Source organism: Ranitomeya variabilis, chromosome 3 (genome assembly GCF_051348905.1).
Source record: "Ranitomeya variabilis isolate aRanVar5 chromosome 3, aRanVar5.hap1, whole genome shotgun sequence".
NCBI classification, from domain to species: domain Eukaryota; kingdom Metazoa; phylum Chordata; class Amphibia; order Anura; family Dendrobatidae; genus Ranitomeya; species Ranitomeya variabilis.
The window spans coordinates 407,166,261-407,182,674 of record NC_135234.1 but is presented as its reverse complement, the minus strand read 5'-3'; the positions used below and the strand labels follow the sequence as shown (position 1 = coordinate 407,182,674).

Below are 16,414 nucleotides of genomic sequence, written 5' to 3'. Positions count from 1 at the left end.
GTACTGTGACCTTTTCAGGTGATCTTAGTGTGACCGCCTCTAAACTTTTGAGTACTTGTATCCAAACGTTCAATGTGTCAGTACTTTTTGCACAACTTGCTGTTCTCCAACCAACAAGGAGCTTAACCCCCTTAAGGACCGAGCCTCTTTGTAGGTTAATGACCGAGCCTCATTTTTTAACCCCTTATCCCCCTAGGTATTTTCGGTTTTGCGTTTTCGGTTTTACTCCTCTTCTTCCCAGAGCCATAACTTTTTTATTTTTCTGTTAATATGGCCATGTGAGGGCTTATTTTTTGCGGGACGAGTTGTACTTCTGAAAGATACCATTGGTGTTATCATGTCGTGTACTAGAAAACGGGAAAAAAATTCCAAGTCCCCTGAAATTGCAAAAAAAGTGCAATCCCACACTTGTTTTTTGTTTGGCTTTTTTACTAGGTTCACTAAATACTAAAACTGACCTGCCATTATGATTCTCCAGGTCATTGCAAGTTCATAGACACCAGACATGTCCAGGTTGTTTTTTATCTAAGTGGTGAAAAAAAATTCAAAAATTTTGATAAAAAAAAAGCAATAAACCATTGCACCATTTTCCGATACCTGTAGCGTCTCCATTATTCGTGATCTGGGGTGAGGGCTTATTTTTTGCGCGCCGAGCTAATGTTTTTAATGATGCCATTTTCATGCAGATACGATCTTTTGATCGCTTATTATTGCATTTTAATGCAATGTCACGGCGACAAAAAAAATGTAATTCTGGCATTTTTACTTTTTTTTCTCGCTTCGCCGTTTAGCAATCAGCTAAGGCTAGTTTCACATTTGCGTTTAAAAACGCAAACGCAGGTGGTGAAAAAACGCATGTAAACGCGTGCAAACGCTGCGTTTTTTAGATGCATGCGTTTTCTCATGCGGTAAAAAAAACGCGGCGTTTTGACGCGTTTACATGCGTTTTTTCCTGCGTTTGCGTTTTTAAAACGCATGCTGAGAAGTGTGTGACAGCTGCCAATCATCAAAATTAGGGTTGAGCGAAACAGATCGGCCAATTTCAAAAGTCGCCGGCTTTTGGCAAAGTCGGGTTTCGTTATATATATATATATATATATATATATATATATTTATATTTACTTCAGCGCGATATAGCAGAAAATCCGATTGCCGGCTTTTCATTTCTCCTGCCTAAACCCGACATGATATGAGACATGGTTTACATACAGTAAACCATGTCATATCCCCCCTTTTTTTGCATATTCCACACTACTAATGTTAGTAGTGTGTATGTGCAAAATTTCGGCGCTGTAGCTATTAAATTTAAGGGTTAAATCGTGGAAAAAATTGGCGTGGGCTCCCTCGCAATTTTCTCCGCCAGAGTGGTAAAGCCAGTGACTGAGTGACTGGAAGATGCGCCTATTCTGGCACTTGGCCACTCTCTTCCCATTCCCGTGTAGCGGTGGGATATGGGGTAATGAAGGGTTAATGTCACCTTGCTATTGTAAGGTGACATTAAGCCAGATTAATAATGGAGAGCCGTCAATTATGACACCTATCCATTATTAATCCTATTGTATGAAATGGTTAAAAAAACACACACAATATTGCAAAGTATTTTAATGAAATAAACACACAGGTTGTTGTAATATTTTATTGCTCTCTCAATCCACCTGAAGACCCTCGCTCTGTAACAAAGGAAAAATAATAAACCAACAATATACATACCTTCCGTAGATCTGTAACGTCCCACGATGTAAATCCATCTGAAGGGGTTAAAATATTTTACAGGCAGGAGCTTTGCTATAATGCAGCTGTGCTCCTGCCTGTAAACCCCAGGGAATGAAGGTAATGTAGGTCAATGACCTGTAGTTACCTTCAGTCGCGGTGATGCGCCCTCTGCTGGATGTCCTCATATGACGTCGAGCGTGGGAACTTTTTCCCACGCTCGACGTCATATGAGGACATCCAGCAGAGGGCGCATCACACGCCGAATTACTGAACCCGACAGGATATGAGACATGGTTTACATACAGTATACCATTTCATATCCGTTAGATTTGTATATATCCCTCACTAATAATGTTAGAAGTGTTTGGGTGTAAAACTTGGGAGCTGTAGGTGTTAAAGGGATAATTCACTGAAAAAACTGGCTTGGGATCCCGCACAATTTTCTCCGCCAGAGAGGGAAAGCCAGTGACTGAGGGCAGATATTAATAGCCTAGAGAGGGACCATGGTTATTGCCCCCCCCCCCGGCTAAAAACATCTGCCCCCAGCCACCCCAGAAAAGGCGCATCTGTAGGGTGCGCCTATTCTGGCACTTAGCCTCTCTCTTCCCACTGCCTTTTGGCATTGGCATATGGAGTAATAAGGGGTTAATTTCACCTTGTTATTGTAAGGTGACATTAAGCCTGGTTAATAAGTGAGGGGTGTCAGTAAGACACCTATCCATTATTAATCCAATAGTAGGAAAGGGTTAAAAATACACACACATTAAGAATAAAGTCTTTTAATGAAAGAAAGAAACATGTTTTACTGTCTTTGTGCTACGCTCAATCCAAAGCGAAGCCCTCGTTCTTCTGAAAAAAAATGGCTAAATTAAAAAAGCAAGAACATCCCATACCTGTCCGCCGTATAGTCAAGTCCCACGCAATAATCCATCTCAAGGGGTTAAATACATTTACAACCGGGAATGCTGCTAATGCTACCGGCCGGGCTGTAAAAGACTGGGGAATGAATGAAAATCAGGGAACGGAGCTTCGGTGACTAGCGGTGCCGTCACCAAAGCTGTGCCCCCTGGCTGCATAAACTCAAATGAACTCTTAAGCCTGGGAAAATGCCAGCTGATTTTCCCATGGTACACAGTTCATATGAGTTCATGCTGCCAGGGGGCGCAGCTTCGGTGATGGCACCGCTAATCGCCGAAGCAACTTTCACTGCTTTTCATTCTTTCCCCAGTCTTTTACAGCCAGGAGCGGCCGCATTAGCAGCGCTCCCGGCTGTAAATGTAAATGCCCCCAGATATGGATTACTGTGTGGGACATGACTGTACGGCAGACAGGTATGGGATATTGTTGTTCTTTTGTTTGGATTTTGTTTTTACAGAAGAACAAGGGCATTGCTTGGATTGAGCGTAGAATAAAGATGTTAAAACCTGTGTGTTTCATTCTTTCATTAAAATACTTTATTCTTAAAGTGTGTGTGTATTTTTAACCCTTTCAGACTATTGGATTAATAATGGATAGGTGTCTTATTGACACCTTTTCATTATTAACCAAGCTTAATGTCACCTTACAATAGCAAGGTGACATTAACCAGTTTTACCCCATATGCCAATGCTACAGGGCAATGGGAAGAGAGAGAGAGAGGCTAAGTGGCGGAATAGGTGCATCTTACAGATGCACCTTTTCTGGGGTGGCTGGGGGCAGATGTTTTTAGTCGGGGGGGCAGTAACTATTGTCCCTCCCTAGGCTATTAATATCTGCCCTCAGTCACAGGCTTTCCCTCTCTGGCGGAGAAAATTGCCCACGCCAGTTTTTTCCGTCAATTAATCTTTTAATTTAACCCCTACAGCTCCCAAATTTTACACACAAACACTTATAACATTGTTAGTGAGGGATATGTAAAAATCTAACGGATATGAAATGGTTTACTGTATATAAACCATGTCTCGTATCCTGTCGGGTTCGGTAGTGATTTAGCAAAACCCGACAATTGGATTACTGGCTTTTCTGCTATCTAGCGCTGTATTAAATATAAATATATATATTAATGTGTCTAACTGACATATATATATATATATATCTATATATATATATATATAAGAGGCATCGTGATTACTTGCTAATCCCGCCCCTGCACAGTAGCTTCGCCCCCCACCACATCACCACACATATACCCGCCCCCCACCCCATTACCACACACAATCCCGCCCACACCACATTACCACACATAATCCCGTCCCCCACCACATTACCACACACAATCCCGCCCCCCACCACATTACCACACACAATCCGCACCAATCACCACACACAATCGCACCCCCCACCACATCACCACACATAATCCCGCCCCCCCACCACATCACCACACATAATCCTGCCCTCCCAACACATCTCCACACAATCCTGCCCCCCCACCCCATCACCACACACAATCCCGCCCCCCCACCCCATCACCACACACAATCCCGCCCCCCCACCCCATCACCACACACAATCCCGCCCCCCCACCCCATCACCACACAATCCCGCCCCCCCACCCCATCACCACACACAATCCCGCACCCCCACCCCATCACCACACACAATCCCGCCCCCCCCCATCACCACACACAATCCCGCCCCCCCACCCCATCACCACACACAATCCCGCCCCCCCACCCCATCACCACACACAATCCCGCCCCCCCACCCCATCACCACACACAATCCCGCCCCCCCACCCCATCACCACACACAATCCCGCCCCCCCACCCCATCACCACACACAATCCCGCCCCCCCACCCCATCACCACACACAATCCCGCCCCCCCACCCCATCACCACACACAATCCCGCCCCCCCACCCCATCACCACACACAATCCCGCCCCCCCACCCCATCACCACACACAATCCCGCCCCCCCACCCCATCACCACACACAATCCCGCCCCCCCACCCCATCACCACACACAATCCCGCCCCCCCACCCCATCACCACACACAATCCCGCCCCCCCACCCCATCACCACACACAATCCCGCCCCCCCACCCCATCACCACACACAATCCCGCCCCCCCACCCCATCACCACACACAATCCCGCCACCCCACCCCATCACCACACACAATCCCGCCACCCCACCCCATCACCACACACAATCCCGCCCCCCCACCCCATCAGCACACACAATCCCGCCCCCCCACCCCATCAGCACACAAAATCCCGCCCCCCCACCCCATCAGCACACAAAATCCCACCCCCCCACCCCATCACCACACACAATCCCGCCCCCCCACCCCATCACCACACAATCCCGCCCCCCACCCCATCACCACACACAATCCCGCCCCCCCACCCCATCACCACACACAATCCCGCCCCCCCACCCCATCACCACACACAATCCCGCCCCCCCACCCCATCACCACACACAATCCCGCCCCCCCACCCCATCACCACACACAATCCCGCCCCCCCACCCCATCACCACACGCAATCCCGCCCCCCCACCCCATCACCACACGCAATCCCGCCCCCACCCCATCACCACACGCAATCCCGCCCCCACCCCATCACCACACGCAATCCCGCCCCCCATCACCCCATCACCACACGCAATCCCGCCCCCACGCCATCACCACACGCAATCCCGCCCCCATCACCACACGCAAACACCACACGCAATACCGCCCCCCACCCCATCACCACACACAATACCACCCCCCCACCCCATCACCACACACAATCCCGCCCCCCCACCACATCACCACACACAATCCCGCCCCCCCACCTCATCACCACACACATTACCACATGAGGCTCCATCCCCCCACATTACCACACGAGGCTCCGTCCCAACACATTACCACACGAGGCTTCGTTCCACCACATGAAGCTCTGTCCCCACACATTACCACACGAGGCTCCGTTCCCCCACATTACCACACGAGTCTCCGTCCCCCCACATTACCACACGAGACTCCGTCCCCCCACATTACTACATGAGGCTCCATCCCCACACATTACCAGACGAGGCTCCGTCCCCACACATTACCACACGAGGCTCCGTCCCCCCACATTACCACACGCAGCACTTCCTTTCTATGTGCTCAACACAAAACTCAAAAAACCTATAGTCAATTTGTGGCCGAGAGTAGATTAGTATACCTCTCCCAATATTAATGTCCAAATCTATAGGACAGATCAGGAAACTCCAAAATACATATTGAACAAGAGAACGGAGTATAAACATCCCAACAATCATATTAATAAAATGTAAATTTTATTATGACCAATAGTGTCAAATTACAAATACAATACTAGCACATATGCTCAAACAAGGTGTGGAGGAAACATATGGTATGCTGAGGAGCAAAAGAGAAATACATTACATCCCTGGTGCTGCTTGTGATGCATCAAAATAATAAAGACTTATGAGGTAGATTCTATGATCCTATATATCTCCATGGAGTAAAGTGCCACAGTGCAAACCAACATAGTAACAGTCATGTAATAACATCATGCAGCTTACCCATATGTATGGATGATTCTCCCAGTTCCACAAGCGGCCCCCTGACGCGCGTTTCGCGGTCAGCTTTCTCAAAAGGGGTTTAGCTATTGATCGCTCTCACAGGTTTAAATAGGGTACATACCGGAAATGTAATCGGCGCATGCGCCCCTAGGAACAAGCTCCAGTGTCTCCGGCGGCTTTCCGGTATTTTATCATTATTTAGTTTAATCACCAGCAGCGTTAATTAGATAGCAATGAGCGTGCCGAGTTTTAGCTGGCTGGAAACAGCTAATATATGTGTGTGTGTGTGTGTATATATATATATATATATATATATATATATAGACTATATATATGTATGTTTTCAAGAATATTTGAGCCCATGGACACATTATATGTCCATTTTGTAAGCTGGCGAGAAAATATCTCCATATGTATGTCATACGGATGCCATACGGATGACACATGGATGTTTTTTGGAGAAAAAAATCGCATCCTCGCACTGCACATGGATCACTGTTCATGAAACATCTGTGCGATTCTCGATATTTTTTTTTTTTATACGTTGTGTGTGACGCCAGCCTTAGTGGTAACATTTGTTTGATATGACTTGTGTTTAGTTGTGAAAATATCAGAAATTTGGCTCAAATTTAGCAATTTTCAAACTTTTAACTTTTAATTCTTATCCCCTTAAATCAGAGAGATAGGTCACACAAAATAGTTAATAAATAACATTTCACACGTCTACTTTACATTAGCCTGCCATGTTAATTCGGGGTACTATCACAACTTTACTTCAGCCTTTTATGCTTTCAGATCAAATATTATTTGTTGTGCTATTTTTGATATTTCTGACTTTGTCTTACAGGGTGCTTGTGGTAGTGCTGCAAGAAAAAATTGCTGCTTTTGATAGCTGCACATTCACTAAGAAGTTTTTTGTGACAAGTAAGTATGGAGAGTCATTTATTTTTGATCCTTTCAAATAAGTTTTCTGTGTGATATGTAAATGTGATATGGAAATAAGAGTACAAGCTGCACATATTTAGCAATGCTATAACATCTTCTACCAGCAGAGGTCAGTGTTTGTCTGCTGTTTAACCAACATTGATTGCAGGCGTTGAACTTGATTTCCTCAAGTTAGATGTTCCCAGGAATATCCAAATAAGGCTACAATAAATGATGACTAGACGCTTACAAATCCAGATATATACACTGTTAAAAGGTTCAGATTTCAGGAGCCAAAACTACATGCTATACCTATGTCTCGCCCATAATGGAAAGGATGTGTACTTTGCCTAATCTTTAAAAAATTTTTGGGCTTTTTGGCAAAAATTGTGAGTGGAATATCAGCTATGGGAAACTTGGCTTAAACTAGATTTGAAGCTTAAAAATACAATTATTGCATTTTAAATTATAGCTAATGTAAGGTGACCTTTTATTTGCAAAGCTGACCGAGTAAAGCGGTAGAAATCCTTGCTATATATAGTTTTTGCTATTTTGTTGGGCAAACTTATACCTTGAACATGGATAAAGCCATGTATTCAGTGCACCAATGCCCCGTGCCCCGCACCAATTCCACAATTTCCTTTTAAAGGGAACCTGTCAGTCTGGAAATGCTATTTACCTGCAGATCTAGTGGTAATCTGCAGGGAAATAAGCAGGAGAATCATACACATCTTACTGGATGTGCTTCTATCCACCTTGAAGCCGTCCACTTTTGTCTAGGAGCGTGCACGGAGCGGTTCTAGCCTCAGCTCACTAAAATGTGAATGGCGGCTGTAATATCCTCCCAACACCTTGACTGACAGCCTGCTCTGCGCACACATGCTACAAAGCTGGCTGTCAGTCAAAGTGCCGAGGTGTAACCTACCCTTAAATAGTATTTATATAAAGAACAAACCCTCACACAGCGCAATCAGGGGAAAAGTGATACTGTTATTTATCTTTGTACAAATTTCCAACTTTATTCACCACTTACATAAAAAAATCCTCTACAAGTTTGCTGTAATCAGACTGACCTTGAAGAATCATGTTTCCAGGTCATTTGTACAGTACAATGAACACACACTTTTGCCCAGTTTCACCCCACTTGTATTTGTATCCTCTTTTTCCAGTGCGTTAAGTGGCAAAATGAATGGTGTCATTAAAAACTAAGACACATCTCGCAAGAAAACAAGCCCTCATACAGCTATGTGGAGGGAATAATAAAAAAAGCTCCTGGAAAAGGGGGAGGAAATAACGAAAATCAAAAATAGAAAATCACCCAATCGGAAGGGGTTAGAAACAGCCACGTGATTACCTTACTAAGTCTGACGTAAACAGTTGTATTCCAGTTAATGACCTACTTGTACTGAGCTGATCTTAGGCTGCCCCTTTTTCTGCTGACCAATAGAGAAGGATTCTCCAGGGTTCATACATTTAACAAGCCGCCACTGTTATGCTATTATCTTTTAATGGGCTGATAATTCCAGATAATTGAAGGAATTGTTGGTTTTGTACAACCACTTTCACATGAGCTGATTGCTAAATATTCCAGCTTTGAAATCCCTCTATGAAAGAGAACAGCAGTGTAATTGGTCCAGAACCCAAGGTATAATCTCCAAATCAAGTTTTTGAGAAACCTTGTCAAACAAACAACGCTATGAAGATTAGAAGCAAAATGCCACTGAAATGAAGATTTGAAAATTAATTTTGAAATTCCTTATCAATTTATGCAAAGCATAATATATATTAATGATAATACAACTATTTTCAGACGTAGTATGTAAGCTGTAAGGCATTTTTAAATGGAAAAGTTACTTTCTGTTACACAACAAGGATGTTCTTAGCAAGGCGTAACCCTAAGCCTTTTTCATTTTTAATCTTCTTAAAGAAAACTTGATTAATATTAATATACTATGTCCCCGATTCATCAAGACTAGCAGTCTTGGTGAAGAGACCACTGGAGTAAGATGTGCCAAATTCATTAAAAGAGTGGTCCAAAAACAGTTTTAATTTACGGTACTCGTAAACGCCTATCTATTTAATGTAATACCATAATCTAAACTCTTTTCTAATATACTTTAATTAAAAATTCCCTATTGTTCCCTCACTACACTGTTTAATTTTTTTTTACTACTTTCTCTTTCGTGATTCTTTATTTGAAAAACCCATTGCATGCTGGGATAGTCAAACAAACAGTTATCACAAGGAAGAGTCTGCAGTCATGACACTTGTGGGGTCTGTGCTGGTCTCTGCACATCAGGTATTCTTCTTACAGCACGAACTGACAGTGCGCTCTCTTGCCTGCTCCTTAATTCTGATCAGAGATGGCGAGCAAGCGCACTGTTACTGTACATATTGCACAATGTCAAAAATCTACTGAGCAAAATTGACTATGCTAAGAGCAATGTAATTGGTGAATACCCCAAGATATAATTTCAGTCACATTTTTGAGAAACCTTGTCAAGCAGGCAACCCGATGAAGAATAATATATTGTTAGTTAAATTAATATTTGAAAGTTCATATTGAAATTCCTTCTCAATTTATGCAAAGCATAATACTGTATATAGTAATTGCAATATAACTACTTACAGACATAGTGAGCATACTGTAAGGCCTTTGTAATGGATACGTTACTTTCTGTTGGACACTAATGATGTTCTTTGCAAGGCATAACCCTAAGCCTTTTTTAATTCTTAATCACTGATTTAATTGAAGGCATTGGATAAACACTTGTACTTAACAGGAAAGACGGGTAAAACAAGCTTACATCCCATGGGAATATTTACTAAACAAATGGAATCCTATGTCTTTGAGAATGAGTTTTGGAATGATGTTCTATTTATATGTGTGTGGCGTGCAGCATGCTCGCTTCCTGTCTGCCAGAAAGAGCCCTTACACTGGGAGCCAAGCGACAGAACACACTGCGCATTTCATTCACTATTGTCTCCTGCCACTAATGACCTCGGCACCACTGACTAAGTTAGCTTTCAGAATTGGAATGCAATGGGTTACTAATAAGGCCATAGATTTTATCTATTTTTATTACTAGTCATTTATGCAGCACTATCGTATTTTATGGCACTTTACCCTGTGGTATATGGGTGGCATGGGAGGTGCAAGATTCCTGAGAATTCTGTTCATAGTAGTTCATCATTTTAAAGGTGTGTTTTTCCTAAAATATTGCCTACCATGAACTGAATATAATACAAAAACAACATTTTTTTCTGAACTACCGATTTCTCGCTGATTCAAAGCACTGTCCATGCTCCTTGCTGGTCTCCGAGCTTCCTCTTCCGGTGCTGATCACTGAATCAGTCGCCACAGTGGTGAACAGCTGATTACTGCTGCAGACAGTAATTGACTGCAGCGGTCACATATCTGTATGACCAGAATAACATCTACAGAACTGATCTCTGGTCCATAGGGGAAATACTGGTTCTCCATGAAGAGACCAGCTCAGTATGGATTACTACAGGCAATTCTCTATTTGAACATTGCCAGATTGCGTCTTTCTCTCTATGAGAGAGCTAATTTCCATGCTTATTTTCTGTAGAGCATTGCCTGTAAGTCTCTGAAAGGGAGTCAGTCAGCAAGTTTTTGCCATGTAATTGGAGAGCAGCAGCATGAGGTAGAGACCGAGACCCTGATTCCAGTGATGTTTCACTTACTGGGCTGTTTGTTGTACTTTCAGTTTTTTATCAGCAGGAGATTATCATGACTTGACTGGTTGTCTCATGCCAAGAAGTCCTTCTGTTCTGTGTAACTCCACCCTCGCCACTGTTTAGCAGTTTTCTGCCATGTACAGTTTCCATAGTGCGAATTGGGTGTGGGCAAAGCTGTATAGAGCTCAGCATTCAGAGCACTGTAAAGAAAACAGGGCTTTTATCAAAATAGACCACTAGGTGATACATCACTAGAATCAGGGTCTCTTATCCTACATACTACTACATCCTACATCATACTGCTCTCAGATTACATAGCAAAAATATGGTGATAGATTCCCGATAAAGTAGAATCGACGGCAGAGGTCCATTCAACCACAATAGGATCTATAATGCTGGTCTTTATATATCCTGTTCTGTGTGGGACGCACTTGTTCTCTTGGTTGCTCCAGTGCAATTTGTTGTCTAAAAATTTGGTTTATGCATTCAAATCTAAAGCCTTACCAAACCCTGCTGGGTTAACAAAACGAGTGCATGACTCTTTTCCAACACCATTTTTGTCCATAATAGCCACATTGTTATAGCTTACATAGCAAGATCTTTAATGACTATTAATAAATGCATATCTTTTGGCATGGTGCCTTGGGTAGACCTACGCCTCCTAGACTATGGTAATGGAGTATATGTTCTTGTGTCGTTCCACAACAGGTGCAGATTACAATGATTTATACTTAGTGTAATGAGTCTATGCAATTGTTAAAACTCCATAATGATTAACTTTCTGTCATTAGAACCTGTTAGTAGTCCATTAAAATGTAATCTCAGGAGGATTTGCACATGGAGACGTTCTTCTAGAAGTAGACTGTCAGTGCTGAGCGCACATTAATATACCATGGTTACTATATGGCGAGAGTGCATCAGTTGTGCATTATCTCTCAAGTTCATAAGTTTATTTATTGAACTTGTGCACTGAAGTATGTAAAATGTTATCCCAGCTGGAAATGAAGGTCAATCCAATAAAGGAGAAAGTAAAGATGTCTTTATTCTGCCTGATGTAGTCACCGCAGCACCTTTCCCAGTTATGCTTTATTTTTATGTCTTTGTTTGCTAAAGCAGCAGGAGCTTCTGTTCGATTATTGGAACTTTCTTAGCTTTACACTGACATTTCTACCAGTGATTTCAGACCCAGATGTTGCATTTTTTTTTAAATCTATTACATATTTTTAAAGTAGACTTGATTTAGTATTAATATACAATGGCCCCGATTCATCAAGACTGTCATGTTGGTCGCCAGTGTTTGCGTAGATTGCGCTGGAGTAAGATGCAGCAAATTCACTATATACCGCTACCGCAAGGATTGTACTCAGTCATAGGTTGAAGTATATTTCTTTTGTAAGTTACAACACTTTTTTTGTGCAATTTGTGATAATTTTTTTTGTCCGCACTTGGCCATGACCTTTCCCAACTAACTGTACTCACTTTTTAAAAGTTAGCAAAAAAGTTACATAAGTCTCAACATTTTTGCGCAGTATCAAGCTGCATAAAAAACTGCAACGTTTCAAGAAGTTTTTTGCCAACTATCTAATGAAAACTGCTTGATGAATCGAGGCCTTTTGGTTTACAAGTAGAGCTCCGATATAGTAAACAAGTTGTGCACCAGTTTCCTATCCGTATGGTCAGGGCAACAATGAATGTTTTTATTATTTGACAGCAAGTAAGTATATGAGAACGTGACATAAAAACACATTACAATGTTGCATTACGCTGCATGATAAAGGCTTCTTGTCACACACTCCACTGTTTTCCATATACAGCAGATGAAATAAGTATTGAACACGTCACTAATTTTCTAAGTAAATATATTTCTACAGGATTGACCTTGCTTGCTGAAATGTATTCAGTACTTCATGCAAAAGGCTTCGTTGGTAATGACAGCTTCAAAACGCTTACTGTATGGAGAAACTAGTCGCACTCTTTGCTCAGGTGTAACTTTGGCCCATTTTTCCGCACACTCTTCAAATCCTGAAGCTTCCATGGGCTCCTTCTATAAACTCTGAGCTTTAGATTTTTATCGAGAATGTCTCTGTCCATTTGTCCATTCATCCTTCCTTCAATGATATGAGGTTTGCCAGGGCCGTATGCTGAAAAACAGGCCCACACCATGATGTTTCCATCTCCAAACTTCACTGTTTGTATGGTGTTTTGGGATGATACGCAAAGCTTTTTGGCCTCCAAATATGGTGTGTATTATGGCATCCAAAGTGTCCAATTTTGGTCTCATCTGACCAGAGTATAGTATTTCACAGGCTTATCTGTGGTTGAACAAATTTTAAATGCTCTTAAACATGCTTTTTGTGGAGCCTTGCGTGGTGAACTTGCTTACAGGCCATGGAGGTTGAGGGCATTACTAAGGCTATGTGCACACTTTGCGGGGTCCTCTGCGGGTTCTCCCGCAGCGGATTTGATAAATCTGCAGGGCAAAACCGCTGCGGTTATCCCTGCAGATTTATCGCGGTTTGTCTTGCGGTTTCCGCTGCGGGTTTACTCCTATACTATTGATGCTGCATATGCAGCAATATGCAGCATCAATAGTAATGTTAAAAATAATAAAACATGGTTATATACTCACCCTCTGACGTCCCGATCTCCTCGTCGCTGCACGCGCGGTCCGGTTCCAAAGATGCTGTGCGAGAAGGACCTTCGTGACGTCACGGTCATGTGACCGCGACATCATGGTCATGTGACCGCGACGTCATCGCAGGTCCTGCTCGCACAGCAACCCTGAGATCGGACGGCCGCGTGCAGCGCTGAGAGGTGAGTATATCATTATTTTTTATTTTAATTCTTTTTTTTTTTACACAAATATGGTTCCCAGGGCCTGGAGGAGAGTCTCCTCTCCTCCACCCCGGGTACCATCTGCACATTATCCGCTTACTTCCCGCATCGTGGGCATAGCCCCATGCGGGAAGTAAGCGGATCAATGCTTTCCTATGTGTGCAGAATCGCAGCGATTCTGCACAAAGAAGTGACATGCTGCGGAATGTAAACCGCTGCGTTTCTGCGCGGTTTTTCCCGCAGCATGTGCACAGCGGATTGCAGTTTCCATAGGGTTTACATGTAAATGTAAACGCAATGGAAACTGCTGCTGACCCGCAGCTGCAGAAACGCTGCGTATCCGCGGTAAAACCCGCAAAGTGTGAACATGGCCTTATAGTTTTTCTTTGAAACAATTGTACCTGATTATTCCAGGTATTCCTGTAGTTATCCACAGGTGTTCCTTGGCTCCTGGACAACCCTTCTGATATTACTGTTCACACCTCTGTCTGAAATCTTGAGGGGAGCACCTGGTCGTGGCTGGTTTATGGTGAAATTATGTTTTTTTTCACTTCTGGATTATGGCCTCAGCAGTGCTCACTGGAACCTTCAGTAGTTTAGAAATTCTTCAGTTACCAATGCCATCAGTATGTTTTGCAAAAATAAGGTTGCAAAGGTCTTGAGACAGCTCACTGGTTTTATCCATTATGAGATGCTTCTTTTGTGGCACCTTGGTAATGAGACATCTTTTTATACGTCATCATTTGAACCAGCTGAAGTTATTTTTGACCAAGTGGCAGGATTGCTTTCTAATTACTGATAAATTTCAACTGGCATCATGACCTTCCAGGGCTTTGTGCACCTCTCTTTCTTCATGTGTTAATTACTTTTTCCCTGTGTCATTTCTCATTATTACACACAACTTAATTTATGGACATCTATGGTTTGATTTCTTTCCTGTGTGGATTGAATGGTTTGTTACCGACATCAGAATTTGATGTCAATAGCACCTTTTAGAAATATATTTACTTAGACAATTGGTGACGTGTTCAATACTTATTTCACCCACTGTAAGTACTTGAATCCTCTTCTGCATCTCCATCTTCCTACAAGTAATTTCTTTTAACCTGTTGTATACCTAACAAACCTGCCAGAAAAAAATCAAGTTATGTTTTATTGGAACCCATATATACAGAGGTATTCTCTTCTAGAAGCGTCCATGCTGTATAATAACTCTCCTATGAACATACAGAAATTCAGGCCTCACTTAGGAGCACTAATTGTCCTGTATTTGATACCACTGGTAGTGCCATGTATCAAGACTGAAAACAGTACTTCTGATGACAAATTTGTTCTGATATAAAGCATTAGCTGGAGCATACTGTGTATTGATTCTGAATCCATCTATCCACATGAAACCTTACAGCAACATACAGCAGGACTACCACTAGTCCTTGTTATATTTAAAGACCCTCATACACATTAGCCGAATGTCAGCCGAACCCGCCAATATCAGGGGGTTTGTCGACAGTCTAATGTATATGGGGGCCTCCTGACTCCATCCCAATTTCAAAAAGTCGATCCTTATGTTCTCAAAGAGATAAGCCGCTGCCAGAAGAGACTGGCGGTAGCCGTCTAGTCTAGCAGAGACTTTGCAGAGCGAGCTCTCCTGTGTATGGAGTAGTCATGAGAGATACTGTAGCTTGGAAACAAAATGAGCTCCAGTTACTGAGGGACTGTGCTGTACAGTAGGTTTTGGTGTGTAACTATTGTGGTAAGATACATGGTGTCCAGAGTGGGCCTCTTGGTGAAAAAGGCGAAGCCAAAGTAGATTGTAGCTGTGAACCGCAGTATCTAACTCTAGGAGGGATAGAATCAGGAGTGGACATACAATTGAGGCACAAGGGCCTAAGAGGTTAGGGATCCATTTCCAAATTCAAATCCGCACATGTATCTGACCCTCAGTAGAACTGTTGTTAATTACTGTTCTATGGGCAGATTGTTCTGCTTTATAATATTTACTAAAATTAGGGGTCAATGCAGCCTGCAGTCATCCAGGAAGACGGGGAAAATAAGTGTTTGATACACTGCTGATTTTGCAAAGAATGGCGAGGTCTGTAATTTTTATCGTAGGTACACTTCAACTGTGAGAGACAGAATCTAAAAATAAAAACCAGAAAATCACATTGTATGATTTTTAACCCCTTCACGACCTTTGACGCAGCGTATGCGTCATGGAGGGATCGCGTCCCTGCAGATCGGGTGAAGGGGTTAACTCCCATTTTACCCGATCTGCAGAGACAGGGGGAGTGGTGCTTCAGCCCAGGGGGGGTGGCTTCACCCCCCCGTGGCTACGATCGCTCTGATTGGCTGTTGAAAGTGAAACTGCCAATCAGAGCGATTTGTAATATTTTACCTAAAAAACAGGTGAAATATTACAATCCAGCCATGGCCGATGCTGCAATATCATCGGCCATGGCTGGAAAACCTGAAGTCACCCCCCCCCCCACACCCACCGATCGCCCCCCCAGCCCTCCGTTAGTCCTCCGGTCCCCTCCGTCCGCCTGCCGGCTCCCCCGTCCTCCTGTCCGCTCCCTCCTTGCTCAGGATCCCCCCCCCTGTGCTCCGATCCCCCCCCTGTGCTCCGATCCACCCCCCCACCACCCCTTCATACTTACCGATCCTCCCGGTGTCCGGCCGTCTCCTCGCTGGGCGCCGCCATCTTGGAAAATGGCGGGCGCATGCTCAGTG

At 43.5% G+C, this 16,414-nt stretch overlaps 1 protein-coding gene across 10 annotated transcripts in view; it reads left to right on the top strand.

Annotated features, from left to right (window-relative positions):
• The window catches only part of BCAS3 (BCAS3 microtubule associated cell migration factor), a 1,590,540-nt gene that overhangs the window by 254,349 nt on the left and 1,319,777 nt on the right, over positions 1-16,414 (top strand). For all 10 annotated transcript variants that reach the window (XM_077296228.1, XM_077296227.1, XM_077296225.1 and 7 more), the window contains one exon: positions 7,071-7,147. In XM_077296228.1, the coding sequence (XP_077152343.1) occupies positions 7,071-7,147 (77 nt within the window). The remainder of the gene's footprint in view (positions 1-7,070; positions 7,148-16,414) is intronic.